The following is a 25,373-nucleotide window of genomic DNA, read 5'->3' as shown; positions in this document are numbered from 1 at the left end:
TGTTCTAGCTAAAAGGAGGGAAATAAACACCTAGATAAAATTATCTTTACAGACAGAGTCTAACAAGCAATTTTACAGCTAAATTGCAGAAGAAAAAAAAATCATAGTCTCCTCCCAGTTAAAATTTTAAAAAAAAATTAAAAAAATAAAAAAAAAACAAATGTCCTCACATTTTATTCGATTCTTAGCACAAATTTTCTCGCAGAATTATATTATTACAACAGCCACTCACAGATAATTGAGTTCCATAATTATTTAATGAAGGTTCAAAATCCAAGCAAAACCATAATTTTGAAAACAAACCAAATTCGATTAACCAGAGATGAGAGGCTAAATCTCGAAGTACACCAAATATCTTTCGTTTTATCTCCTTTTTCTTTCTTTTTCTTCTTTTTTTCATTCCTTTTAACGATTCCGACTCTTGCTGTGCTATTAAACTTCAACTTAATTATCCATAAATTAATAAAAACAATCAAATGGCAAACTTTTTTTTCTTCAATAATGAGAACACTCTGAGGCAGAGGAATAGGGGGAAAAAATTGTGAAACGATCCAAAAAATTTGAATAACTTACAGGGGGGGGAGAATGCGCTACTTTGTAAAAACCATTTAAAAAATATAAGTTTAAACAATAACTATGGATTTCAATAATGGACTCTTTTTTTTTTCGACATATGGAGCTAACGACGACTCGCATGAAAGCTGCGATTTCCTGAAAACTACCACATGAAAATTTGCAAACTGCAGAAATAAACGCTCCCAGAATTCTTTTCAAAATACTTCTGAGAGCCATTTTTCATCTTATTTTTGTCTAAATTTAGCAGTATCCGGTAACTTATTTAATACAAAAAAAACATATAATTTTTTTTTATATACAACTCGTGGTTTAAAGAGATTATTGGCATTTAAATATAAAGAAAATCAACAATTTCAATTATTAAAACATTATTTCATTTTCGTAATTCTTTTAAATAAAAAAATCAATATGCCTTCTTCATAATAAAAATCACCACCATATAACGATTAGGAATTACACTTCGAGTAACAAATGAGCTTGAAAAACATCGAAAAATAGACTGGCAAGATACTATTTTAAATTAAAGATCTATTAGTCTCTAGTGGATACTCCAATTACTGTAAAAATGCTAAATGTAGAATTTAATTATTCATTCAAATGTAGCACTAAAAGATAAAAAGGCATTACAATTTATTTCCTTTCAGCTATTATTTCTTTCTTAAAATTAAATTTAAATTGAAATTAGAAGTTTTCATGCTTAAAGAATAATAGGAAAATCGTTTTTTTATGCTTCGAATTCAATAATAAAAGATACACAAACACTATGTATTTTTCATAAGGTTAAAAAAATCCAGTGTTTCTTAAAAAAAAGGTTTTTTATTTATTTAAAAGAAAAAAAAATAAAATCCAGGTTTGTCAGTAAAATATCGATTTTTTTTCTCCCTTTTTAATATTGGCAATTAACTATTTAATTCGTAAAATTAACTAATATTTTCTGAGATACCCTATAATTAAAATTAAAAATTTAATTTATGAATGAAAATTGTAGTATAATAGTTTTTATTAACAATTTTGTAAGTTTTTTTCAGAATTTTTATTCATTTATTTTTTGCACAGATAAATACAAACTAAAATTTTAAGCAAAATTATTCATAAACAATGAAATTAAATATAAGAACAAATTGCAACCTTTTTGTTATGATAATAATCCATATGTGCCCATAAAAACTAAGTTTCCTAATTCTACTTCATTTCATCAAAGCTTTAATAACAGATATTAGATAGTAACTCTCAATTTCATTGTAGTATAAGAATTTTTATGAAGAAAAATGATAATCAAACAAATCATATGAAAAGAATTTTTTTTTAATTCACATGCTGTATATAAATAAAATTTAACTTATTTTGAAATAAATCATACTTTAAAAATTTTAAATTTATCATTAAAAAAATTTGTGCATCTACAATTTTATGGATAGAATTTGTGGAAGGAACGAATAGCCGAATATTCGGGACCAAAAAGCAACCTTTTTTTTAAAGGAAAAAAATCATGAATAACTATTGTTTTTTATAAATAAATAAGTTTAGTTATTATTGAAACTTAGCTTTTTTTATAAGTATGGGGTAAATGGAAAACATTTTAATAAAGATGTTTAAGATAATAAAGATAATTTTATAGATAATAAATAATAAAGATAATAGATAATAAAGATAAAGTTAAGATAATAAGAAATATTTAAGATAAATAAAAAAACTAACTAACAGCTATTTAAAAAAAATTAATGAACAAAAATAGAAATAGAAATAAAATATCGTCTTAATTCTTAAAATAAAATTTTAATGTTAAATACAATATTTTCTCTCGAAAAATTATCCATTAAACATCCAAAGAAAAAACACGTTATATAAGAAATGCTTTTAAAAATAAACACTAACATAAAAACGCCTATAAAAAATTATATACAAAAGCAAAACAGAAAAAATAAAAATTGATCTCAATTTTTGAAATTTTTTTTTAAAGCTAAACATTTCAGTTTTCCAATTTTCATACTTTCAAGAAGATGCAAAGTATAAAGTCTAATAAAAAAAAATTATATTGTCGCGTCATAATAAAAAAGTATAAAAACAGAAGTTTTTTTCTCTTTTTTTGAAAAGAAAAAGCTAAACAGAAGATAAAACAAAAATCTTATATAAGGTGTTCAAAGAGAAAACACGTTAGGTATATAAGAAACGCTTTTAAAAATAAACGGTAACATAAAAACGCCCATAAAAATTATATACAAAAACAAAACAGAAAAAAAAAATTTTTTGATCTTAATTTTTGAAAGAAAATTTTAAAGCTAAACATCTCAGTTTTCCAAATATCATATTTTCAAGAAGATGTGAAGTATAAAGTCTAATAAAAAAAAAAAATTCTTAATTGCCGCGTCATAATAAAAAGTATAAAAACGGAAGTTTTTTTTTTTTTTAAAAAAAGAAAAGGCTAGACAGAAGATAAAACAAAAATCGTTCTTAATAAAGAAATAATTTTTTAATAATCTTCCTAATGTTTGTTGCCTCGCCCTTGCCTATTTTATATTATGAGATTAAGAATAGAAGTTCATCTAATCAAAAGAAAGATTAACTACACTCCAGTATAATTCCGCACCAATAGAAATACTATTGATTGCGGTCAAGTCAAGAGTTACCTGCAATTTTCCGGAAGAATTTGCATTTTGGTACATAACTTTTTTTTCTAAATTTCAGTAACTATAACCTTTAATTTTACTTATCTTAGAAAAATAGAAACTAATTTCAAAAGCCTAACAAGACACAAAACAAATGCAAGGTTTTAGATAGTTTTCTAACTAAATAAATTTGTAAATTCACCTCTTCACTAGTGTGTGTGCTTCTTGGTCCTTTGTGATCTCTTTACTCATAACAAGGTATACCTACATTGGGTACCTGGACATATGGGTATTCCTGGAAATGAACTAGCTGATGAAGCAGCACGGGCTGGCTCTAGTGCGATTTTCTGGATCCCTGAACCAGCCTTGGGAATTTTTCACACATCATTCAGGGCATCTATATTCAAGCTCTATGACATTATTGCCTATGAGCAATGGAGCAACACATGGTCAGAGACGAGCTAAGGAGCTGAATCGGGACTGTCCTAGTGTACGTCAAAAAGAGCTTCTTAAGCTAAACAGGAACAGTTTGAGGAAGATCATTGGTCTTCTCATTGGACACTGCATCCTCAGGAGACACCTGCATCCTCAGGAGACAATGGGTATTGAATCCAATCCTCTGTGTAGAGGTTGTCATCTTGAAGAGGAGACTTCAAGACATATACTTTGTGATAGTGAGGTCTATTCTGCTTAAAGATTACTAGGGAATCACTGCATTAAGGCCTGGGAATTGCAGGATGTTCCTGTTAGGTGTTTGCAGAATTTCATTTCAGCCATGAGGCTTTCTTGTTAATCACGATTTAGGGTTTGGGTACAATAGACCTCTGGTCGATGAGCCCTGCTCCTTGGAGTTGCTCAACGTCTAGGTCTAAGTCTGACTAAATAAATCACTATTAAGAATTAAGGAACAAGCAAAAATTCGTTTTTGATTAAATAGGGCTGTAAGTTAGCAAACATTACTAATGTTAACTTCTAAATAATTGAAAAAAATTCAAGAAAGAATCATCTGCAGTTTATTTTATAACAATACTTAACACTAAAAAAAAATTTCATTTTTAAACATCCCTAACCTACAGAATTAACTGCCTGAAATTTCTGAATGACTTTTAGAATCAGGAGTTCAAAATCTCACTCACTTTGTGAATTTCAGAATCTTAGTACAAATGGTTATAAAGCTTTGAATGAGTAAAAAAATTTGCCAAGTTATTAATTTATAAACTTGAATGATACTTCATCACGCAAACTTGTAATAAATTATATAGGTAAGATATTGCCATTCTTAGATACATAATAATTATTTAGTTTACTGATACTTTCCTTGATTAACTGTTAAATTTGAAGTAAAATTTATCACACAAGCATGTTATTAAAAAAGTTTTTCAGTTTCATTTACTTCCCAGAACATCTTGCATTTTCAGTGGAATATTTTAGAAGTTCTTTCAAAAATTATCGCTAAGGGAAGCTGGTTTGAGAATTTGGGTACCCTTATTATTGAATAAACTTAGGAGGTTTAAAAGGCTATTCTCTTTTTGTTATACAGATGCTGGTTAATTAAACTAAAAAAGATAAATGTCAAGTTATCTGCACAGTAAGTGGTGAATGGAATTTAATAATGTTAAACAAAACCAGTCAGATAACACATGTTTTCTTTTTATATATCCTTATAATTAAAAAAATTAAAGATTTGTTTCATACTTGTTGTTGTCACTAAAACTGAACTTCCATTTGAAACAAAATCAAATGAAACAATGTAAAACAGAACAAGAATATTATAAAATAGAACATATGCGGTGACAGAAAATTCTATGCACCAAAATTACCCTTTGAGCACCAAATAATATCACACGAAGAGGTGTTGTTTAGTGCCATAGAGTGGTATGGGCAGTTTGCAAGATCATTTGGAAATTTTTAGCTTAAAACGATGCAAAAATTTTTATACCGTACAATTTGAAATATTGTGGAAATTATTAAATTCATTTGAAAAAAGTTAATTTACAATTATAAAAAAAAATCACAGAATAATCTTTAAATAAGTATTATAATGGAGATATTTCCACATCGGGATCTGTGGTGCCAACTACAATCGCCAAGGTGCCAAACAGATTTTAAAGTTGCAATTTAAAAAAAAAAATGCCTATGAGTTATTCACTTCGAGTTGAACGATTAGTCTGTCACAGATCAGGATACGGAAATATCCCCATAATGATGAGCAAAAATATTTTGATTTGTTTAAATGATATAAAAGGTAAAGCAAAATAAACAAGTTAAAATTAGCATTATTAGAATGAAACTGTTGAATGCTCTCCTGATTAAACTATTGAGACAATATTTCCAGATTGCGGCTATACAGCATATTTATTAGATCATAAATCCAAATCCATCGAAAAATTTGTTCACTCATAGAAACTACACTGTTGTGTCAACATTTTTAATTTAAAATATCATATGCACAAATTACCATATTTAAGGTTAACCAAAATCCCCTCTAAACTAAACTAAGCATGCGTACTTAGTTTAGGAAAATTCAATCATTAAAACAATATTGCTTGGTTAGTTATTTTTAATTTAAAGGGATGTTTAAATATTTAGCACACAGTTTACGTTCTACGCTTTATAGAAATTATTTGGTTGAAACAAATTACATGCAGTTCAAAACAAATGAAATAGGTTTCTAAATGAATGTTAAATGTTCAAAGCATAATTGTAATACACATAGATCGTACATTGGATATACATACAATTATTAATTTCAAAATATTTTACTTACGCTTAAGTGTCACTCAGTAAGGAAATTAATTTGTTTTCGAACTGTTTACTCTAAACTACAAAATGTAGCAGAGAGACAAAAATATCCGAAATATGCTCAATGAAAATTTAAAACTATAAAGATTTTATAGAATTCTAACTAATTAAATAGAGATAAAAAATAAATTCGTCGCACACAGGTAAACAATAGCAGACGTAGTTCTGTTAATCCTTTGATCCATTTAAAATGTTGGAATATCACAACTACTACACGGTCACGTGTTTAAGAAGAAATGATAGGTTCATATTTTCGCTACAAACCTCTTCATCGAAATATGGCAAAATACTGTATGCTTAATTTAATTTCTATTATGAAATAAAGTCTCAAAAATTATTGTTGTAATCCGAGAAACTGTCTTATAAAACAAAATCAGAATCATGTGTATTGTAAAAGAGTTAGGTTAAAGCGCAAAACTTATTACCTTATAAATCTTACTACAACAACGAGAAAAACATTATTTTTAAATGAATGGCAACTAATAACTTTTGATCACTCGAAAAAAGATGGCGACAGATGCACTCACAGATGATGATGATGCTTGGTTATATGGCGATAATAACTCTGAGGAACAACGTAAAGAAGAAATAAATGCTATATTTGATCGAGCAACAGAAGAATTAGTTCCTGGAGAAGAAAATTCAATCACTACTAATGGAGACCTTGAAGTAACTTTATAATGCAATTTGCTCTCTGAGATTGTGTTTAGTTACACTTCTTTATTTAAAATAATTCCTATCTTGCTTAGATTAAGAAAATATCTTCATTTTTTTGTATTCTGATTTTCTTCTGCAAGTACTTAATTTTATTAGAATTGATTTACTTTGCAAATTTTTCTAATCGTGTCTTTGTTTATTAGCCGAAGCCACCGGGTTCTGGCGATAATGATATTATTTTACCTGATGATGATCAAAAGTCGAAAGAGAATGATGAAGAAAAAGATTCGGATGAAGATGAAGACTCGGATGATGATGTCCAGGTATGTCCAATAAAATTGCTTAACTGCTTTGTTACTTTTAACAGAAAAAAAATCATTATTTTCATTGAAAAAGTTATTTGCATGAAAATACTGGGAAGATTTCCGTATCGTGAGCTGTGGCAGAATAATTGCTAAGTCTTGGCAACTTCCGGGCAACGGCCCGCATGAAACAAACACAAAAATTACAAAAAGGGCCCAACTCCAAAGGTATAACTAGTAGACACCCTCGAGCAAGCATTTACATGTTTCTTTTAAAAAATTATTGGTAGTTTAAAATCTATATGGCGATTTTAGTTGGTGTGGCAGATCACGATGCGGAAATCTCCCCAAAATCCATGTCATATTGTCTTAAAGACATTAGTTACTTTACCTAGTATTTTTTTTTTTGGGGGGGGGGGTTGTTTATGAGTAACAATGTAATTATACCGTTATTTAATTCTGAAATAAAGTGCTCTTAATTCTCCTGAGTTTGCTGTTGTCAATATTTGAGTTTGTGAATCTTAATAACTATGTATTATTTTAATCACTATGTAAAGTTGAGCATACTTATAGAATTTTCTGTTTTTTTTTTTTGTTTTTTTTTTCTCACAAGATCAGCTACATATTTGCTTGCACCATTCGTGATAGAGCTTCTGTGATTAATATCAATATATTTTACGCTTTCAGTTTTGCTGTAAAACGTTGCATGGAACTGACTTCATGATAGCAAGATATTGATATACTATTAGCCTTTTGGTCCAATATGTTTTGAAGCTTGTTTCATTATTTTATTCATTTTTGTGTGTACATCCTGTCACTTGAAGCAATGTAAACAAAAAATTAAAACAAAAATTGAATAAAGCAAAAATGTATAAATTCGTTCTATAAACAAGAACCTTACTCAGTGTCTAAATAATAGTTGAGAAGTAAAGAGACAAACAGATGCAAAATGATTAAATCAATAGGGACAGAGAAAGAAATGTGAAAAAGATAACAAAAGAAAGAAGATAAGAAACAGGTGTGAGGGGGTGGCAAATCAGACTACTTCATGTGGTGGTCAATTACGTAATAAACCTTAAAGTATTCATATTCATTGTGTGAGCTTTCCTTCTTTTTTTTTTGGTTTTTGTAAAAAATCTGAAATAAATAAAGCATTTAAGAATAATACACTGCTGGACAATTGCTAAGGACGGATAACGCTATCATCCATAGCAACCACAAAATGAAAGGAAGCAAAATGTGGAAAATTAGAATAAGTGCAGGATATAGTAAGAAGAGATATGTGTATGCAAATTTTTTTTCCACGTCTGTTTATCTCGTGATAGCGCTGATAAGAGCTTAAAAGGTTTTGACGCGTGTGGAGCGTTGTTGTTTCAAGTCAAAGTTTTACAGGAAAGATTTAGTTGACGAACTTGAAATTTTCGGCATGTCTTCCCGATATTACTTAGATGATTTTAAGCGTGGCCGAATTATGGGAAAGATCGAAGAAGGGTGAAAAATAACACATGTTGCCAGGGAGTTCGACATCGCTCACAGCGTTGTTTCACGGCTGTGGAAATCATTTTAAACTACTGGAATGTGTAATAGGCTGCACGGGGGAGGTCGTGTTAGAAGTATGACGCCTGCAGAAGACAGATACATCGTCCTATCAGCAAAAAGGAACAGGCGCACCACAGCTCAGCAGGTGGCAAATCAGTTTCTTGCTGCCACAGTAAAGCAGATCTCCCGAAAAACTGTTGCCAGACGTTTGAGGGGAGGAGGACCATACGCCCGCAGACCTGTTGTGTGTGTCCCATTGACCAGACAGCACCGTACTGCCCGTTTGCAATGGTGTCGTGAGCATCACAATTGGACTGAACAGGACTGGGCATGCGTACTATTCTCAGATGAGAGTAGGTTCAGTCTGTCATCGGATTGTAGACGCCAACTGATCTGGCGCGAGAGTGGTACTGGTTATCGCCCAGAAAATATCCAGGAAAGGAACCGATATCCGACATGCAGTGTCATGGTGTGGGCCGGCATCATGATCAATGGCCGCACGCGCCTACATGTGGTTGCGAAAGGGGGAATGACGGGCCAACGATACATGGATGAAGTTCTACTTCCTCATGTTCGTCTTTACCGTGGTGCTGTCGGTGATAAATTTGTTTTTATGGACGACAACGCAACATGTCACTGAACACTCGCTGTTCAGGACTGTCTAGACAGCGAGGGTATTCAACGCCTCGTATGGCCATCACGTTCTCCAGATCCAAACCCCATTGAAAATATTTGGGATGCTTTGGGGAGGCAACTTGCTGGTCGAAACTATCCTTCGACAAACGAGAACACCCTCATCCGTGCACTGACAGAGGAATGGGATAAATTGCCTCAACAGCTGCTGGATAATGTTGTGCAAAGTATGATACGACGTGTAGAATGTTGCATCACACTCAACGGTGGACATATCCGTACTGACACCTTTCTTCAAGTTGCCTGCTGACATTTAGATGCATTGTTCCATTTTTTCGTACGCAGCATCAAATGAACATTTTTTTTCTTTCAGGTGTTTCATAGCTTTTGTACTTTCCAAAACAATGAATATTCTTTATTCTAATATCTGAACAGTGTGGCAACTATATTTTATCCTACTAGGCCTCATGTCTCGCTTAATGTTATGTTACATTGCAATTTGTGATCCGTCCTTATCAATTGTCCAGCAGTGTATTATTTATCAATATATTGCATTATCAATACATAATGCTTATTTTTTGCATATGAGCTGAAGTATCAATTTCTAAAAAAATTTATCTTTGAATAATTTACTTCAATACTAGTATATTATGAATAAAAATTTCATTATTCCACCACAACATATGCAAAATAAATAAATTAATTTGTATAGATAAGTACAAATACATAAATCAAAATTCTCTAGAATAAAAAAAATATCTACTCTTTAATAAAACTACATGGATGAAATACATTAACTCATTACAATAAGAAAGGAGACTGAAATTAACACAAATATACTCACAATATTTATTAATCTGTACTTGAAATGAAAAATTCACTGATTACCTGCACCACATGGGACATTTCCCATAGTATTTCTTACAAAATATTTATATCTGCTTTTCAATAAAGCCTTGAATAATGAAGTGCTATTGCTAATCAATTCATAATAAAATTGTAATGAATATAATTATTATTTGTTGAATCAACTACAATCCCTTTTTCATAAAAAAAGGCACACCATTCCAACTACCTTGAAAATCAACCTGCACTTTGAGATACTTCACTTTCAACTCTGCCAGACTTATTTACTTAACTCAATTATCCTCCTCTGTTGCCATACTTGGAACAAAAGATTAAAGTTCTTTGATTGCAGTCCATTCACTGCTGATCCTTAAACCCCCACTGATGTGAGCAGTCGGAACAACAAACATGTTCAGTTTCCTTCGTATGGATTGCCAAAAATTCAGTGTTTATGTGAAATATATATATTGTGATTTTGGTGTGAAAGTTTCAAGTTATAATGAGTTGTAACAGGAGGTTTCATAGGTACCTCAAGGTGCAGAAGATTAAATTAGAATTGAATTCTAAATGTTTGGCAACGGTGGGATACCAGAAAGATCATTAACTAAATTATACAAAATCATAGTATTAACAGATCATCCTTCGCTCTATGTAGTTAGAATTCTAATCACAGGTTTGAGTTTTCTTCAGCTAAAATCATTTTACACTGCTCTTTATAAACTTGATTTTTGGGAATCATTCTATGTTTTGAAAATTAAATTATTTATGTGCTGTCTTTTAAACATTTACTTTCTTTTTCTATAGGTTACTATTGGTGATATAAATACTGAACCTTCTTCAGTTTATCCTTATGGTGGAACTCCTGTGAATCTTAACATTAAGAGGGGAGGAGCATTCAGCAGTGGTGCTGGTATAGCAGGAGGAAAAACTAAAGGAATTGATTTGGATACTGTTGGTCTCATCAATGGAGTTTCTTTGTATGAATTCAACTTAGATACTATTGAAGACAAGCCATGGAGAAAGCCTGGTGCTGATATTACTGATTATTTTAATTATGGATTTAATGAAGATACATGGAAAGCTTATTGTGAAAAACAGCGTAAATTGCGTGTTGATAACCATGCCGCTCCAAAGGTATGCTATTTGATAATGATAACTTTTAAAATGCTTGTTCCATTTATGATTTAGTATAAAACATTGAATAAGCAAACTTAAGTTTTGTAATGTTAATATTAATTTTTTAAAGTAAGCTTCATTCTTTTTATTTAATTTATTTGTTTAATTTTGTAGATTAAATTTTTTTCCACAGCTTTATTTATTTATTGAACATGTTTTAAATTAATATATAATAGTGATTTGGCTGAATTACCAAATATTCAGTTAATATTAATTTTTTTAGATATAAATAAGTTTAGTTGTTATTATTTAAAAATAATCTAAGTTTAACTGCATTAATGGTATGGGATAAAAGAAAATAAACTTTAATAAAAATGTTCAAAATAATTAGATATTGAGATAATAAAAATATATTTAGGATAAGTAAAAAAACTGACTAACAGCTATTGAAACAAATCTCTGGTTGTAAAGGCGAAAAAGAAAGAGGAATAGAAATAAAATCTTGCCTAAATTCTTAAAATTTTAATGCTAAAAATAATATTTTCTGAATAGAAATTATCCATAAAACATTAAAAGAGATAGCAACTGCAAAAATGCTTTTGAAAATGCAGTGCTATCATAAAAATACCAATAAAAAATTATATAAAAAAGCAAAACTAAAGAAATAAAAATAGATCTTAATTTTTGATAGAAAATTTTAAAGCTAAACATCTCAGTTTTCCAATTACTGTATTTTCAAGAAAAAGAGAACCATCTTAATTACCAGGTCATTATGAAAATATCTATAAGAAAGAAAGTATCTGTAAAAGAAAAAATTCAATATAAACTGTTCTTCATTTTTAAATAAATCTTTCTTAATTTTTAAATGAAACAAAAAAAAAGCATTCTTACTTTTTATATTAAAGATTTCATGCTAAAAATCTCAATTTGACTTTTTCATATTGCTGTATTTTTAGACAAAATGACCAGGAATTCATTAGATATGCTCTTTGAAAAATGTTGCCATAGTAAAAATGCTGATAAGACGTTATTAAAAGAAGCTAAAAAATATTTCTTTTTCAGTTCAGAAATGTAATTTTAATGTTGAGAATCACAGTTTTCTATGTTACCTGTTATCTCTCTCACCATACACGAAGAAAATGACAAAAGAATAAAGTCTATTAGAATCTAGAAACATTCTGTTAAAATGCTGCACAGTAGTTAATACAAAAAACCCAGCGAAAATGAAACAAATTTTAAAAAATCTCAATTTTTAAAACGTTAAATGATGATTAAACGGTGAAATTGACTTGCCTTAATAAAATTAAAATAAGAAAATATCAATACAATACTCATGGCTCAGTATAAAGTAATCTAGTCTCAATTCTTCAAATTTTGCTTTTCCATTTGTCTTTCAGAACATAATTTAACAAGTTTTAGAACTTAACATGTGTAAAAACAATTTCTATTAATGTATAATAAAAAATTTAAAAAAATGCAATTTCGAATTATTCTGTATTAAATTTAGTCAAATTTCCTACTGAAAAAAATGCTTTTCCAAAAAACTCTTTGCCGAACATTTGGCCAATTATTCAATCAATCAAATGTTTGGCATAATGACCGAATATTCGTTACGTCCCTAATATATATGTACACAGTGGAACCCTAATTTTACGTTTCTCATCAGAGTAGTGTTTAAAAAAAGCGCACAAAGTGGGATAGTGTAAAATTGGAGTGGAAAAAATTTAATCAAATTTTACAAAAATTGACACTCACAAAATGAAATATTGGTAAATGTGCGTAATCTTAGCACATTTTTTGTTTTTAGATGTAAGTTTTACAATATCTAATTCAACACTTACTACTGTTTTCAAGTTTGCTTTATGGTTCAAAAATGGGAAATACTTAAAATTCAATTTCTCAGGAGCCGATTTTGCTCAAATTTTGTATTTTGACATGTAAAATTACATTCTTTAAAATTATGCAGAAAATTTTATACCTTATAATTCAAAAATTTTTCAGCCTTTCTTTAATAAAAAATAGTAAATATTTACTGAAAGTTACTCTTTGCATAGAATTTTCTGTGAATAAATTAATTTTAATCATCTGCAAAAAATTTTCAATTCGCTTAAAAGTTCTCAAGATTTAGCGTTATATGCAAAAAGTAAAATTAACATTAACGGGTTTAAACTTTTCAAAGCTCTCCTATCCAAACTATTGTGATGCTATTTTCAGTTTGCGGCTACCCCCTATATTTTGGGGTTCAGAAATCTGAATCTGTCCACTAGAAATTAAGTTTTTGTGTCTGATTTAGTAACTTAAAATATAGTCTGCACTTATTAATTAGCATATTTAAGGTCATCTCCTCGAGCCATGAAATTTGAGTCATAGAAAATCCTATTATTAGATTGAAAGTTATTCAGCGTGGTCCTCTTTTTTGCTCTATATTCATTATTAAATATAGCATAGAAATTTGTGCATGTGCTTCATACAGGAGTATTAACTGCATCTAGTTACAATATTTAAGTATTTTAAAGGCTAGTTTTCCTGTTAGTTATCCAAGATTATAAATGATCATCTGAGAAATGTTAATAATTGTTTCTTTTTTAATTTGATTTATATAAGTGTTCTGTAAAGCTTTTTATTAATGTACATTTTATAATTAAGCATTTGAAGTTTCACTAATTATGGATAATATAAATTTAGATGGTGCAGATCATACCTGGAAAAGATCAACAAATTCCTATTGCTACTGTAAATGAAAACAGTAAATACTCTGGCATAAGTGCTGCAATTAAGAAAGCTGGTCCTCCTCCTGGCAGAAGAATGTCTGGAAGTATTGATGTCATTTGTGGGGCTACTAACTCAAGGCGGTCTGGCAATGCCAAGGAAAATGTCATACAGGTATGGATCCTCAATGATGATAACATTATTGTTATAACTCTTAATTTTATTTTTCTTGGTTAATCTCCCTTTTTTTTTAATGCAGGTATTACTTTTTATGCATTCAAATGAGATAAAAGTAAACTTACGCATAATTATTCATTTAAAATATGCTGCATATAATTCATTTAGAATATCATGTTTTGAAAATTTCAATGATTTAAATTTATAAAGATATAAATTTTTTGAATGATTTTACTCAAGAAATTTTCAGGATTTTTTAGTTGGGCCCACAATTATCAAGAGTATGCTAAATGAGGGTAAAAAATAGGAGCAGTATATTACAGTATAGAATGTCTTTATTCTTTTTCCGATTATGTTGGCAGTTCAGTGATACCTCTTGAGAACAATCACACTCTTCTCCACAGTAAAATGGTCATTGATGGAGGTTGGTTGCCCTTAGGGGTTACCTCCATTGACTTGAAAATGTTATCAAAGGTACATGATTTTTTGCTAACAATTTTAATTTTAGTTATTTTCTTGGTGCGAAGATACCAATTGTGTTTGCGTTGTGTAAATCGGATTTAAAAACAATTTAGCGTCAATAAAAATTATCCCTACTGATATAATTATGTGTAAAAACAAGTTTACCAATTTTGAATCTCTTTCAGATATCGTCAAAAAGAGCACTCTAAATAAGAGCCTCGTGCATATAACTTGAATACAAGTTTAATCTACTTATTTGTTTTGTTAATGCTTTTTTTAATATTTTTTAATGTTACCTTATTTGACCTTTTTCGTGTTTTATGCAGAGGTTAGTCTGGTCACTGGGAGAGGTTTTGATGGTCTCTTTTAAGTGTTTTCTTCAACACAAATTCTGTGTAAAATTCAGTGCATCCCAAAAGTGGTCATAAATTGAGGAGGTCACTGCATAGAGGTTGTCTTTTCTGGAGATTTCACTATACTTTGGTCTTTTACTATTGTGAACTGGGGTTTAAGAGGAGTTCAAAGATTCTTTGACAAAGGGCTAGAAAGTCACAAAATTTATAAATATATTGGTAGTTGGCATTTCCTAAGGAAAAAACCTATTTCTTCCTAAACACTTGAAGAAAATTGAAAAGAAACTAAAAGAAATAAAATCCACTTATTGTTTTCAGAATAATTCAAATTTAAAACAAATAAAATTTTATACAGGATTTGAAAATCTATATAACTTATTTGAATAATTTATTTTGAATATTTTTGAATTATGTTTAAGGATTGAATTATGTAAAAAAAAGAAAAAAATACTTGGTAAAATATTAATTCAAAAATTATTATTTTGTGTCCAAATGCTTTTTTACTTAGTAGGATTTTAATTTCTTCCTGTTTGTAACTCAAAATTTGATGTAATCATATTCAAATCACTTGTGAACTTAAAGTAATCTGAGAATTTTTCGCTGATATTTAGCAATTATAATTTTCCATATTTAAATGGATTATCTAATGTTTTGAAAAAAATCAGACATCTTGGTTGATTTGTATGTAAATTAAACTTTTTTTTCTCTTATATGTTTGTTATTTTTGATCTGGTTAAGAGTGTCAGGAAAACTCAATTTTGAAAGAATCGCTTTGTGTGAGCAACTATTATACAGAGATTTTTTTCATTATTATTATGTGTAAAGGTAATCAGCCAATAAATATTAAAGCTATTTATTTTTATTCAAATGTAGAAATTAAATCTAGGACAAAACAATACGAATTTTCACTTTTCTTCATTGCGAAATTTAAAGTTTCATTAGACTTCTAAGATACAAAAAAATTTGACTTAAAATCAGAACAAAAGAAGAAGCGGTTTATCACTGTAATCAGACTTTAAAAATTTCTTCATTGTGTAGCAGTGAGATTTGTTAAATTGAGATTACTTTATGTCATTGTTTGTTAATAATTATGATTTTTTTTTCAATGATTAATTAGCATTATCCAAGTTCTTACATTCTTATAGTCCCTTTTTGCTTTATTTCCAGTTATGTTTGGAATTTGTTTTCTTTTCTTTTTTATAGTGTTATATTACTTTTGTAATAATTTGTTAACAGACAAGTAGTCTAAGTAATATAGGGATATAAGAATCTAAGTTATAAAATCCAAATTACCATAAGATAACATCAAAATTATTTATATTGTGTTTTTTTGTTTTTGTTTTTACCATTACAGTTTTATTTGATTTATTCTTGAAAGCAATACACTTTAGTTGATAAAATAAAACATCTCAATATTTTTTTAAGATAATTTTCATTTCTTGTGACTTACAAGTTTTCCTTTACATTTGCAGGTAATCGGTAGTTATGAAGGAACATCATTGCCTCCAGGTTTACCTCCAACACATTTACCACCACCATTTATACCCCCAAATTTATCAGTACCTCCGCCTGGTTTACCACCTGGTATACCCCCTCCTAACATTCCACCGCCACCAGGCACTTTACCGGGTCATGTGCCACCTTTTCCTGATTTGTATGGCAATCCAATTTTTTCACAGCCGCCACCTCCCGTACCTGGTGTCAATGTGGATTCCAATTCTCAATATGATGAACAATTCTTTACCGGTAGCTCACGCAATTTTGACAACAACTCAGAATCCCAACATAGCTGGACTAATTCACCTCATCGTGATAGAGATCGTGACAGAGAAAGAGACAGGGATCGAGATAGAAATCGTGATAGGGATAGAGATAAGGATAGAGAGCATTACTGGGATGACAGGGGTCGTGATCGACCTCCTGGTCGCATTCCCACAACTGAAGATGATTATAAGAGAAGGGATAGAGATGAGTATGATAGGAGGCGTTACCGAGATTATCGCGACCGTAGGGACAAAGACCGCTATGACCGAGAGTATGACCGCGATCATTATGATAGGGACAGAGACAGGGATCGTGATCGAGACAGCCGTGAACGGGATCGAGATCGCAGACACAGAGATCATAAGGATAGAGAGGATCGTCATAAGGAAAGATCATCTCGTCGCCGTCATCATCATGAAGATGAGGAAGAGCACCATTCGTCGTCCTCCCGGCATAAGCACAAGAAGACCAAGCGCGAGAAAGATGATGCCGCCAATCCTACTCAAGAGGGTTCAGAGAGCCAAACACAACCAGAGAATGAAGAAGAAGAAGAAACTAAATAAGAAAAATTCTTCATTTTCTGTTTAATTAGTTTAGCAAATGTAAAAAAAAAAATATCCACACTTAATTTAGTTCTTGTTTTGTATTGTTTTGTTTTTTCATTGCTTTTATGTTAAAAAAAAAGGAATTGTATATTATACTTTATTAAGTATTTTATCTTTATTGTGACTTCTTTTGTGAAAAAACAACTTTGTAATTTTTTCTTCTAATTTTATCCATACATTGCAAGTTCTAACATTTCATTAACAAAACTAGCAAAGTATCCCTTGCAGGTCAGAGAGTTTTCAGAATGCTCTCTAAGATAAAAAAGTATAGGGGGAATATTTTTATATCTTTGATATATTTTTATTATTTTAAGTGAAAATATATTTTGTAGGTCGTCAAAGTTTCACCCAAATCATGGGAAGTCCAATGCTTAAATATCAGCTCTTTTTTTTTTAAGAAAAATTGCTTCAGAATTTTTTTTATTTTTTCCTAGAAGGTAGACACATTTTTGTGGTCAAAGCTGTAGAATTTTAAAAGATGTTTTCTTTACAATGTATACAAATGTTTTCTAGTATTTTTTGTCAGAAAATATTTGTATACAAAAGTGTTATGATTGATAAAGGACACTAGTAACTCGTGTAAATTCACCTTTAAATTAATCTTCTCTCTAAAAAAATTTTTTACCTAATTTTTAAAACTATGTTTTTACTTTACACTGATACAGGTTTCGGTTTAATTACTGTTTATTAAAACCTTTGCAAAAATAATGCATAGTACATTTAAAAAGCAAATGGAGTAAAAATGATTAAAAAAAAAAAAAATTCTTACCAAAAAATGGAATTTACAAATTTTTGTTTAAATGAACAGGAAGAATTCACAGAACATTCATAAAAAAATAACTCAATACAACTATACAAAATTACTTCAATAATGTTCTCTTTTTTTTTTTTAATTTTACATATAAAATAATGTGTGCCCTCATTTGTTGTCTTTTTAAAAATTAATTTCAAATTTTTGTTTTATATTTTACTTGTAAGTTTTTTAATTACATACTAGCAATATTCAGTTTAAAGGAAGTTATATTTTTTACAAACACTTGCATCGTGTAAAAATTTTTCAGAAGAATAGATTGTGTATAAAATTTAATCGAAAAGGCATCAAAATAGATATCCTGGATTGGATTATGATTTACTAAAAGTACATTATACCTTAACAGTTCATGCTTTACTCTATTAATGACTACCTAATTAAAAAAAGAATCCTAGAGCAGTGAGTGAAAAAAGGGGGGGTACCCTGTTCCATGTACTAAATGCTAATCTCAATGAATTGTGGACTGTTAATAATTATTAGTGAATCAATCAAACAACAAAATCAGTCACAGAATACAAAATCAGACACACGTCTCTTTTTATATAGGTTTTATTCTTGACTATAACTATAGGGGTGGTAGCTGCAATTTAAAAGACAATTCATTTTTATTGTTATAAAAGATTATTTTTCCAGTAAGCTGGTAAAATTAAAATCAAATTTGAAATATTACTATGTGTCTTTTACAAATATACTAAACCCTGTGAGAAATATTTCGGCTTAAATTCAAAACAAATAAATGCAATTATGGCACGTGGACATAGAAATTGCAATTTTTGTGGCTGGCAGCATAGAATGTCATTGAAAAGTTTAAGGGGAGGGAATAGTGTGCTCCCTTCCATCCAATGTTAGAATGGCCTACTTCAATATACTTTGCTATTTTCGACGATCTTATTTTGACGTTTTTTTTTTTTTCTCTTGTTATGTTTCACATGTTAAAAATAATAATAATTGCTCTAATGGGATAGGTGGTGGTTCAGGTAATTGAACTCTAGCCTCCAGACCGTGGGTCGAAACCCTGGTAGCTGGTACCGCAAATGGAAGTTAAAAGTCGTCCTGTAGCTCAGGGAGTAGAGCATCCGCCTTCCAATGAGGTGAACCGGGTTCGAATCCCAGCGATGGCTGAACGATACTAATTCCGCACCGACCACGGTGCTAATTTGAAATATCCTCAGTGGTAGACGGATCATTTGTTAGAGTCCCCTTGCCTCCAGGCTAACAGTGGGAGGTTTTCCTCTTCATGTAACGTAAATTAGGGTAAGTTCAATCAAGAAGTCTTCCACGATAACGAATTTCTCTCAATACTTGATCCAGGAGCTCATTTGCCTTATTATGGATTGGGTTCAAAATTACAAGGCTACGGAGTTGAACATCAGTAGACATAAACTCATAAAAATTGGGTCGACTGTTCAACGATATTATAAAATAATTAATGCTTAATCCACAGGGGTTCCCAAGTCTTCTGGATTGGGAGTAAACATTAAGAGTCAAAATTTTGTCGGTTGTTCAACGACGGTTATAATTATTCTATTGGTGATTTTTGATAATTACGGCATTTTTTTTTTCCTTCCCTCCCCTTTAATTTAGAGACATCGAAGATTTATTGAAAGTGTGATGATTAATCTTAATATTACATGAATTGAGACAAAATGTATCTCGTTGCATCACCCACAACATCAGCAAAATGACTACCATTATCTTTTAATAGGAAATCAGATGTTATTTACTTTAAGAGTTGGTTCTAGTATTACTTAGTTTTTCCGAGTAACAGAACAACGTTGAATTATAATAAATTGCTTGTCATTAGAAGTTCGTGATTTCTGACTAATCTATGGAACTCCTCGCAATAGCTATGTTTTTATCCCCATACGATCGTAAGCACTTCCTGCTCTAAAAACTATTTGACTTCAAAATTAAAAGATACAGTGGTGTAAAAAATTGTACAGAAAGCACGACAAATAAAAAAAACTAAGATTCAGATATCAATTGTTAAACGCTTGTCGCTCTGCAGACGACCAGAATAGTGAGGTCGACTGAAATTTCAACTGCTGCCTAGAAATTTGATGTGTTGAAAGTAGCCATTTGAGAAAACTTTATGGGGCTTTACAACCTTAGCAAAAAGAAACACATAATGAAAAAACAATTATATTAAAATATGCATCTTGCTAAACAAAACATTTATTTATAAATATTTAACTCATCATGAATTAGAAAGCTGTGTATTCCTCACTGGTAAGATATTTATCTCTCGAACTTCTTTTTTTTTTTTCTTGTCTCTGTATTAAAACGGCATATTACAATCCAAAATGCTCCAAGAAAAATAAAACGGATCACCCTAAATAACTTTTGATCTTAATCTTCCCCATTCTTAATGGTAGGAGGGGTGACCTGTAATATACTAATTAATAAGTGCAGACGATATTTTAAGTTAGAAGTGAACTAGCAAATAAAAATCTAGAGTTGTGCTTGAAACTTAAAACAGCAAGTTTAAGCCAGATTTAATTAGAATTTCAAAAGGCATGCAAAGCCCCCATTGATATTTATATGAATAAATATTAGTTCGTATTTAAAGCCGTTATTTTAAATCAAATATACTATATAAGGAAATACTATAATATCAAATCGAAAATTTTTAGTAGCTCTTTAAATACTGGAAAAGTTTTTAATTTGTTACTTTTGGCTCTTTCGTTTCAATAGGTTGCTGACCTAGGGTGATCATCTATAGGGTTGAAGAGTCTTTAACAAAAGAAAGTTTAGAAAACCTCCTTAGAGAGAGTAATAAATATTTCCAAGACGAATTTCTGGAGGTTTCCTTCCAAATTCATTAAAAAGAAAAACGGAGTACACTGGGTTATGACGCTTGAAAAGCCACGCAAAGAAATACCTACGTGCTCTCAGCTGCTACTGGTGCAACCGTCTGGGACATCTAGCTGAAAACTGCTAGCACGAAAACTCTTTCTCCAGCTGCGGCGAGGTGGGACACAAAGCATTCGATCACAAGAGCACGTGTGTCAACTGTTGGGACTTAAACCAGAATCAGCATTTTATCGATCCTGCATCGTTTACGAAAGAGCAATTGAGCGAATCCAGAGATGTATCAGTTAATGATCACTGGAACAACTGTTTGTAAGTCAAACACAGGCAATATTCAATCGGCTACGATTTTAGTTCCTGTTCTTTGAAACCATCTTTTGCTGGATTTTTATAACTCTTCTTAATAAACAAGGGATCATGGGCCTTCCAGCTGGAGGGCCGTTTCCTGGGTCGGGGTGTGGTGAATGCTCTGGGCTGTCAGCTCGGATTGGTTGTCGTCTGCGACCCTTTAGCCACCGCAGCTTTGCGATGATGCGATGGGATCTTTTTTGACACCTTTGCTTGTTGACGTTTGGGGTGCTCTTACTCGGGCGTGACTTGGGGCCTTGTGCCTTTGAGTCTGCTTTCCTTGGTCCTTAAGTGCCGTTGCTGGATAGCTTCGTAGAGAGCCGTGATGGCTCAGGGAATAAAGCGTTCTCCTTCCTATAAGGTAAACCGGATTCACGATGGCTGGTCGATATGAATTCTGCATCCGGCTTGAACCGACCACAGTGCTGACGTAAATTATTCTCAGTGGTAGACGGATTATGGGTTAAAATCTCCTTGTCGTCAGGCTAACCATGGATGGTTTTCGTTGTTTTCCTCTCCATGTAATGCTAATGCGTGTTAGTTCTATTAAAAAGTCCTCCACGCTGGCAAATTTCTCCCGGTACTAGATTCAGGAGTATCCTTATTTTCTGGATTGGGTTCATAATTAAAAGACTACGGAGTTGAACATTAATGGTCTCAAACCTGAAATTGGGTCTGTTGTTCAACGACGGCTGTAAATGTAAATATTTATTCTTGGGAAGGCCCTATTGGCCTGGGTTGCCGTAATTTACCTTGTTAAGATTCCACTTTATAATAGATATTTAGATATAACATGATATAGACCATTTACACAACAGAATCTCTTCCACTTTTTCAGCTAAATTTCTACAGTCAAAATTTTGAAATATCTGTTTTTAACCCTCTATAAGTATAAATTGAAATTCGTTTTCAATGTGTTACGTGTTGTTGTTGTTTTTACTCTTTCCCCTGTTGTAGGAAAGCCAACAACAAGTTCAAAAGACCCCGTCGCCCGAGATCATCGAAAATCTTCTCCTGCACAACCAACAGCTGCCTCCAGGAGGCTCAAAAATAGTTTTGTGGTGCTGAGATTAACAACTTGGAATCTCTTTTAAATTGATCTTTGGGGACTGTTCTTGAATTCTCAGACTCCCACCAGTTAAACTTCAATCCTTCTAAGTCGTCAGCTGTATCTTTACTACGAATTGACATCTTCACAATTATTCCCCTGGGATCTACTTTGCAAATGGGTTGAATAGGGACAAATATCCAGTCTATCTAGGCTTTACTATTAACCATGAAATAAACTGTAGAAAACATATAGAGAAATGTGGCAGTTAAGGCTAGAAAGAGGCCGCAGATCATGAAGTATATTTCGGGTAGAGACTAGGAAGCTGATGCTTCCACTCTTAAAGTTACTGACAGTGCTCTTGTACGTCTCATTCTTTAGTATGGTAACTAGATCTTTCAGGCGGCATCTACCTCTAATTTAAAGATTTTAGATAGAGTTCTACTCAATTTAGCAAGAATTGTCACAGAATTAAGGAATAGCTGCCGAAGTGAAGCTGCTCTTTGCGAGGCTCACATTTTACCTTTGACTGCAAGATTTAAGATAAACTCTGTTAGATATTTTAAAATATTAACGAGCCTTCTTGATCTTAATAGGACTTCTAACTATATTTAAAATTGGACAAGCAACCAGCGTTTAAAAGAGATACACACCACTTGATCATACGGAGAAACATGGTTTCATGAATTTTAAAATTGTTTCATAGACTTTTAGTTGTTTACCTCCTACGGTATCATTTGAGAATATCATTTTCAATGAGGATTTGAAATCCCGTGCTAGAGTAAACAGAATGATCATCCTGAACTTCTAAAACAGTTGACCCTAGAGGTCATTAATATCCTTTTTGAGACCTTGGCTACACGAATGGTAGAAAATTTGAAGGCGGTAGAGCTGGGAGTGGTGTTTTCGTCAGCAACTGCGAGGAGGAAACTAAATTTAGTATCCGTAACTCTGACTTTTGCTCAGTCTTTAGGTCAGAAATTATTGCTACTGGGTGGGCTCTTGAGTGACTTTAAAAACTGTCATCCAATACCTAAAAAATTGGCCAAAAATGCATGATAAACCTGACTAGGATTTTCTAGTACATCTCTCCGAGCTATGCCTGAGGATATTAGTATGCCTCCATTGGATTCCTTCGCACGTTGGGATGTACGCGGTAATGAGATTACAGATACTCTTGCTAGAAATGGTTGTGATCTTCAGATCGCCAACTCAGTTGAGCTAACTCCTTCGGCAATCCACTCTCTCTCTACAAAAGTAAATTACTTTCAACTTCGCTTCTCTCACCAATTCATAACTGGTACGCTGCAAAGGGTTCAGGCCTATTTCTGTTTTGCAATGGCCCCAGGACTGTGCAATCGGCCTTGGCAAGATTCAAAAGTGGTCTCTTAAAATGCATGAAATCTCAGAATGAGGAGGAAACGATTTTTTCTCCTTCCCTCTAGTCCTACTGAGTGTTTCGTAATGAACGACATTAATATAGGTTTTTGGATTCTTGTTAGAAATAAAATAAAGTATATCCGTAAGGGATTGCAAATTAATGTTTAGATAGGAAAAAAATGCTATCCAAATCTAACGAATTGATTAATGAGGATATTGGGACAGAAAAAACCAAAACCTGTTTCATAGCCCCAGAAGTTGAAAAGTGGTAACTGAAAACACCTCTATGTCTTCTTAGGCAATCAAACTGGTTTTGATGTTTGAATATTTCTAAAGAACGGTTACTTAAAATTCGACGGATTTCGAAAGCGTAATTTTTAACCCCCCGTTTTAACCCCTTTGTGCCCTGCAATGCTCATACTTGTTTTACTTTATTTTTGACAGTGATTCAGTATATATACATATATATATTAAATGATTGTCATTACTTAAAACTTCGTACTTACGTTTTTTTTTGTTTTTTTTTTGACGAAGGGTATGGATATAAAAGTAGTCAAAAACTATAAATGACGTTATAAAAATTAATTAGAGTACAAAACAAAGAAAAAACGTTTGAAACTGTCTTTCTGTCAAAATGTTATTAAAAATGCCTCCTTTTTGTGGGTCAATAAGTAAAAACTGTAAAGTTAATCTGTATTTGACCGATGTTTTAAAATCGGCAGTTTTAATTTTTCAATGTTTAAGAAATTTTTTAAGAAGATTAAAAAATATGCTTCAATTCTTTAACATTTTATGTAAAAAGAAAAATATGTTATTAAAAGAAAAAAAAACTCCATTTATTTTAATTAATACAAATTTAAATACTTATGACTAATTAAACCATTAATTAATTTTTTGACAATTTAAATCTGCAATAAAAGCGTTTAAAAACTTGTTCTCATGCAACAAAAAAAACATATGAAAATTTTTGCATTGTAAATTTATAACAAGCAAAACAGTATGTCATTTTTTGTGATACGCATTTATACTAATTTTACGTCATAATTCCAAATTTTTGTTGTATTAAGTTTCAAGCAAGCTTTTAATGCATAAATATTAAAACCTTCTCATATTAAAAAGTGGACAGACTTCAAAAATAATTTTTGGATGCTTTTTGAAAAAAAAAAAAAAAAAATAATAATCATGAGTTTCAATTAAATTATTGTAGCCTTAAGACTAAAATAATAATAATTATTATTTTTACTTATTTGAAATAATTATTAGAATTCGGCTTTAAAAGTTATTTGTTAATGAAACTTTTAAAGCTGAATTTTAATAAGTATTCGTAACTTAATACAATAAAAATAATTATTAGTTATTTTTGTATAAAAATTGTTTTTAAAAAAATCACGAAGTTATTCTAGGAGGCAGTGTCGCTTCATTGCACTGCATTATTTAAAAGCTTTGATGAATAAAATACTTTTATAAATATCAAATATAGACGAAATGCATCGAATAATTGCATATTTAATAATATAAATTAACATATGTCTTTTTTTTTATCTCTTAAAAAATAAGAAAATTTCATTCAGATTTATGACTAAAATGTTTGCAACAAAACAAAAGAATAAAATATTTCAAAAAAAAATTCACCCGAACATTTAATGGAAACGTTACATTCTGATAAAAAAAAATCCTACAAATAAAACGAACTAATATCATCGAATAAATAATTCATAATACGGAAAAATCAAATTATGTTAAATTAAATGTAACATCTTAGCTTGCGAAATGAATTCTTGATGACTCTAATACAACGAGTCGCATCAGAGTAATCACGAATTCCTTC

The 25,373-nt window shown here is 30.9% G+C and overlaps 2 protein-coding genes across 2 annotated transcripts in view; one reads left to right on the top strand and one right to left on the bottom strand.

Moving 5' to 3' along the window:
* LOC107437620 (NPC intracellular cholesterol transporter 1) overlaps window positions 1-6,206 on the bottom strand; it is a 60,188-nt gene extending 53,982 nt beyond the window's left edge. Inside the window, exon 1 of the mRNA XM_016049703.4 lies at window positions 5,950-6,206. The gene's annotated coding sequence lies outside the window, so the exon portion shown is untranslated. The remainder of the gene's footprint in view (window positions 1-5,949) is intronic.
* A 273-nt stretch (window positions 6,207-6,479) lies between these two features.
* On the top strand, window positions 6,480-17,259 carry Fip1 (Factor interacting with poly(A) polymerase 1). The gene is made up of 5 exons (XM_016049720.4): window positions 6,480-6,653; window positions 6,845-6,964; window positions 10,766-11,095; window positions 13,763-13,960; window positions 16,251-17,259. The coding sequence occupies exons 1-5, from the start codon at window positions 6,492-6,494 to the stop codon at window positions 17,103-17,105; spliced, it is 1,665 nt and encodes a 554-aa protein (XP_015905206.1). The 5' UTR covers window positions 6,480-6,491; the 3' UTR covers window positions 17,106-17,259.
* The last annotated feature ends 8,114 nt before the right edge of the window (window positions 17,260-25,373 follow it).

This window comes from Parasteatoda tepidariorum, chromosome 4 (genome assembly GCF_982258835.1).
Source record: "Parasteatoda tepidariorum strain Cologne lab strain chromosome 4, Ptep-v5.0, whole genome shotgun sequence".
Classification (NCBI taxonomy): Eukaryota; Metazoa; Arthropoda; class Arachnida; order Araneae; family Theridiidae; genus Parasteatoda; species Parasteatoda tepidariorum.
This window is presented reverse-complemented; position numbering and strand designations above follow the sequence as displayed.

Coding starts and splice junctions, on each gene's coding strand:
- Fip1 (XM_016049720.4), top strand. CDS start 6,492: ATGGCGACAGATGCACTCACAGATGATGATGATGCTTGGTTATATGGC. Junction 6,965..10,765: donor ACTCGGATGATGATGTCCAG/GTATGTCCAATA, acceptor CTTTTTCTATAG/GTTACTATTGGTGATATAAA. Junction 13,961..16,250: donor CCAAGGAAAATGTCATACAG/GTATGGATCCTC, acceptor TTACATTTGCAG/GTAATCGGTAGTTATGAAGG.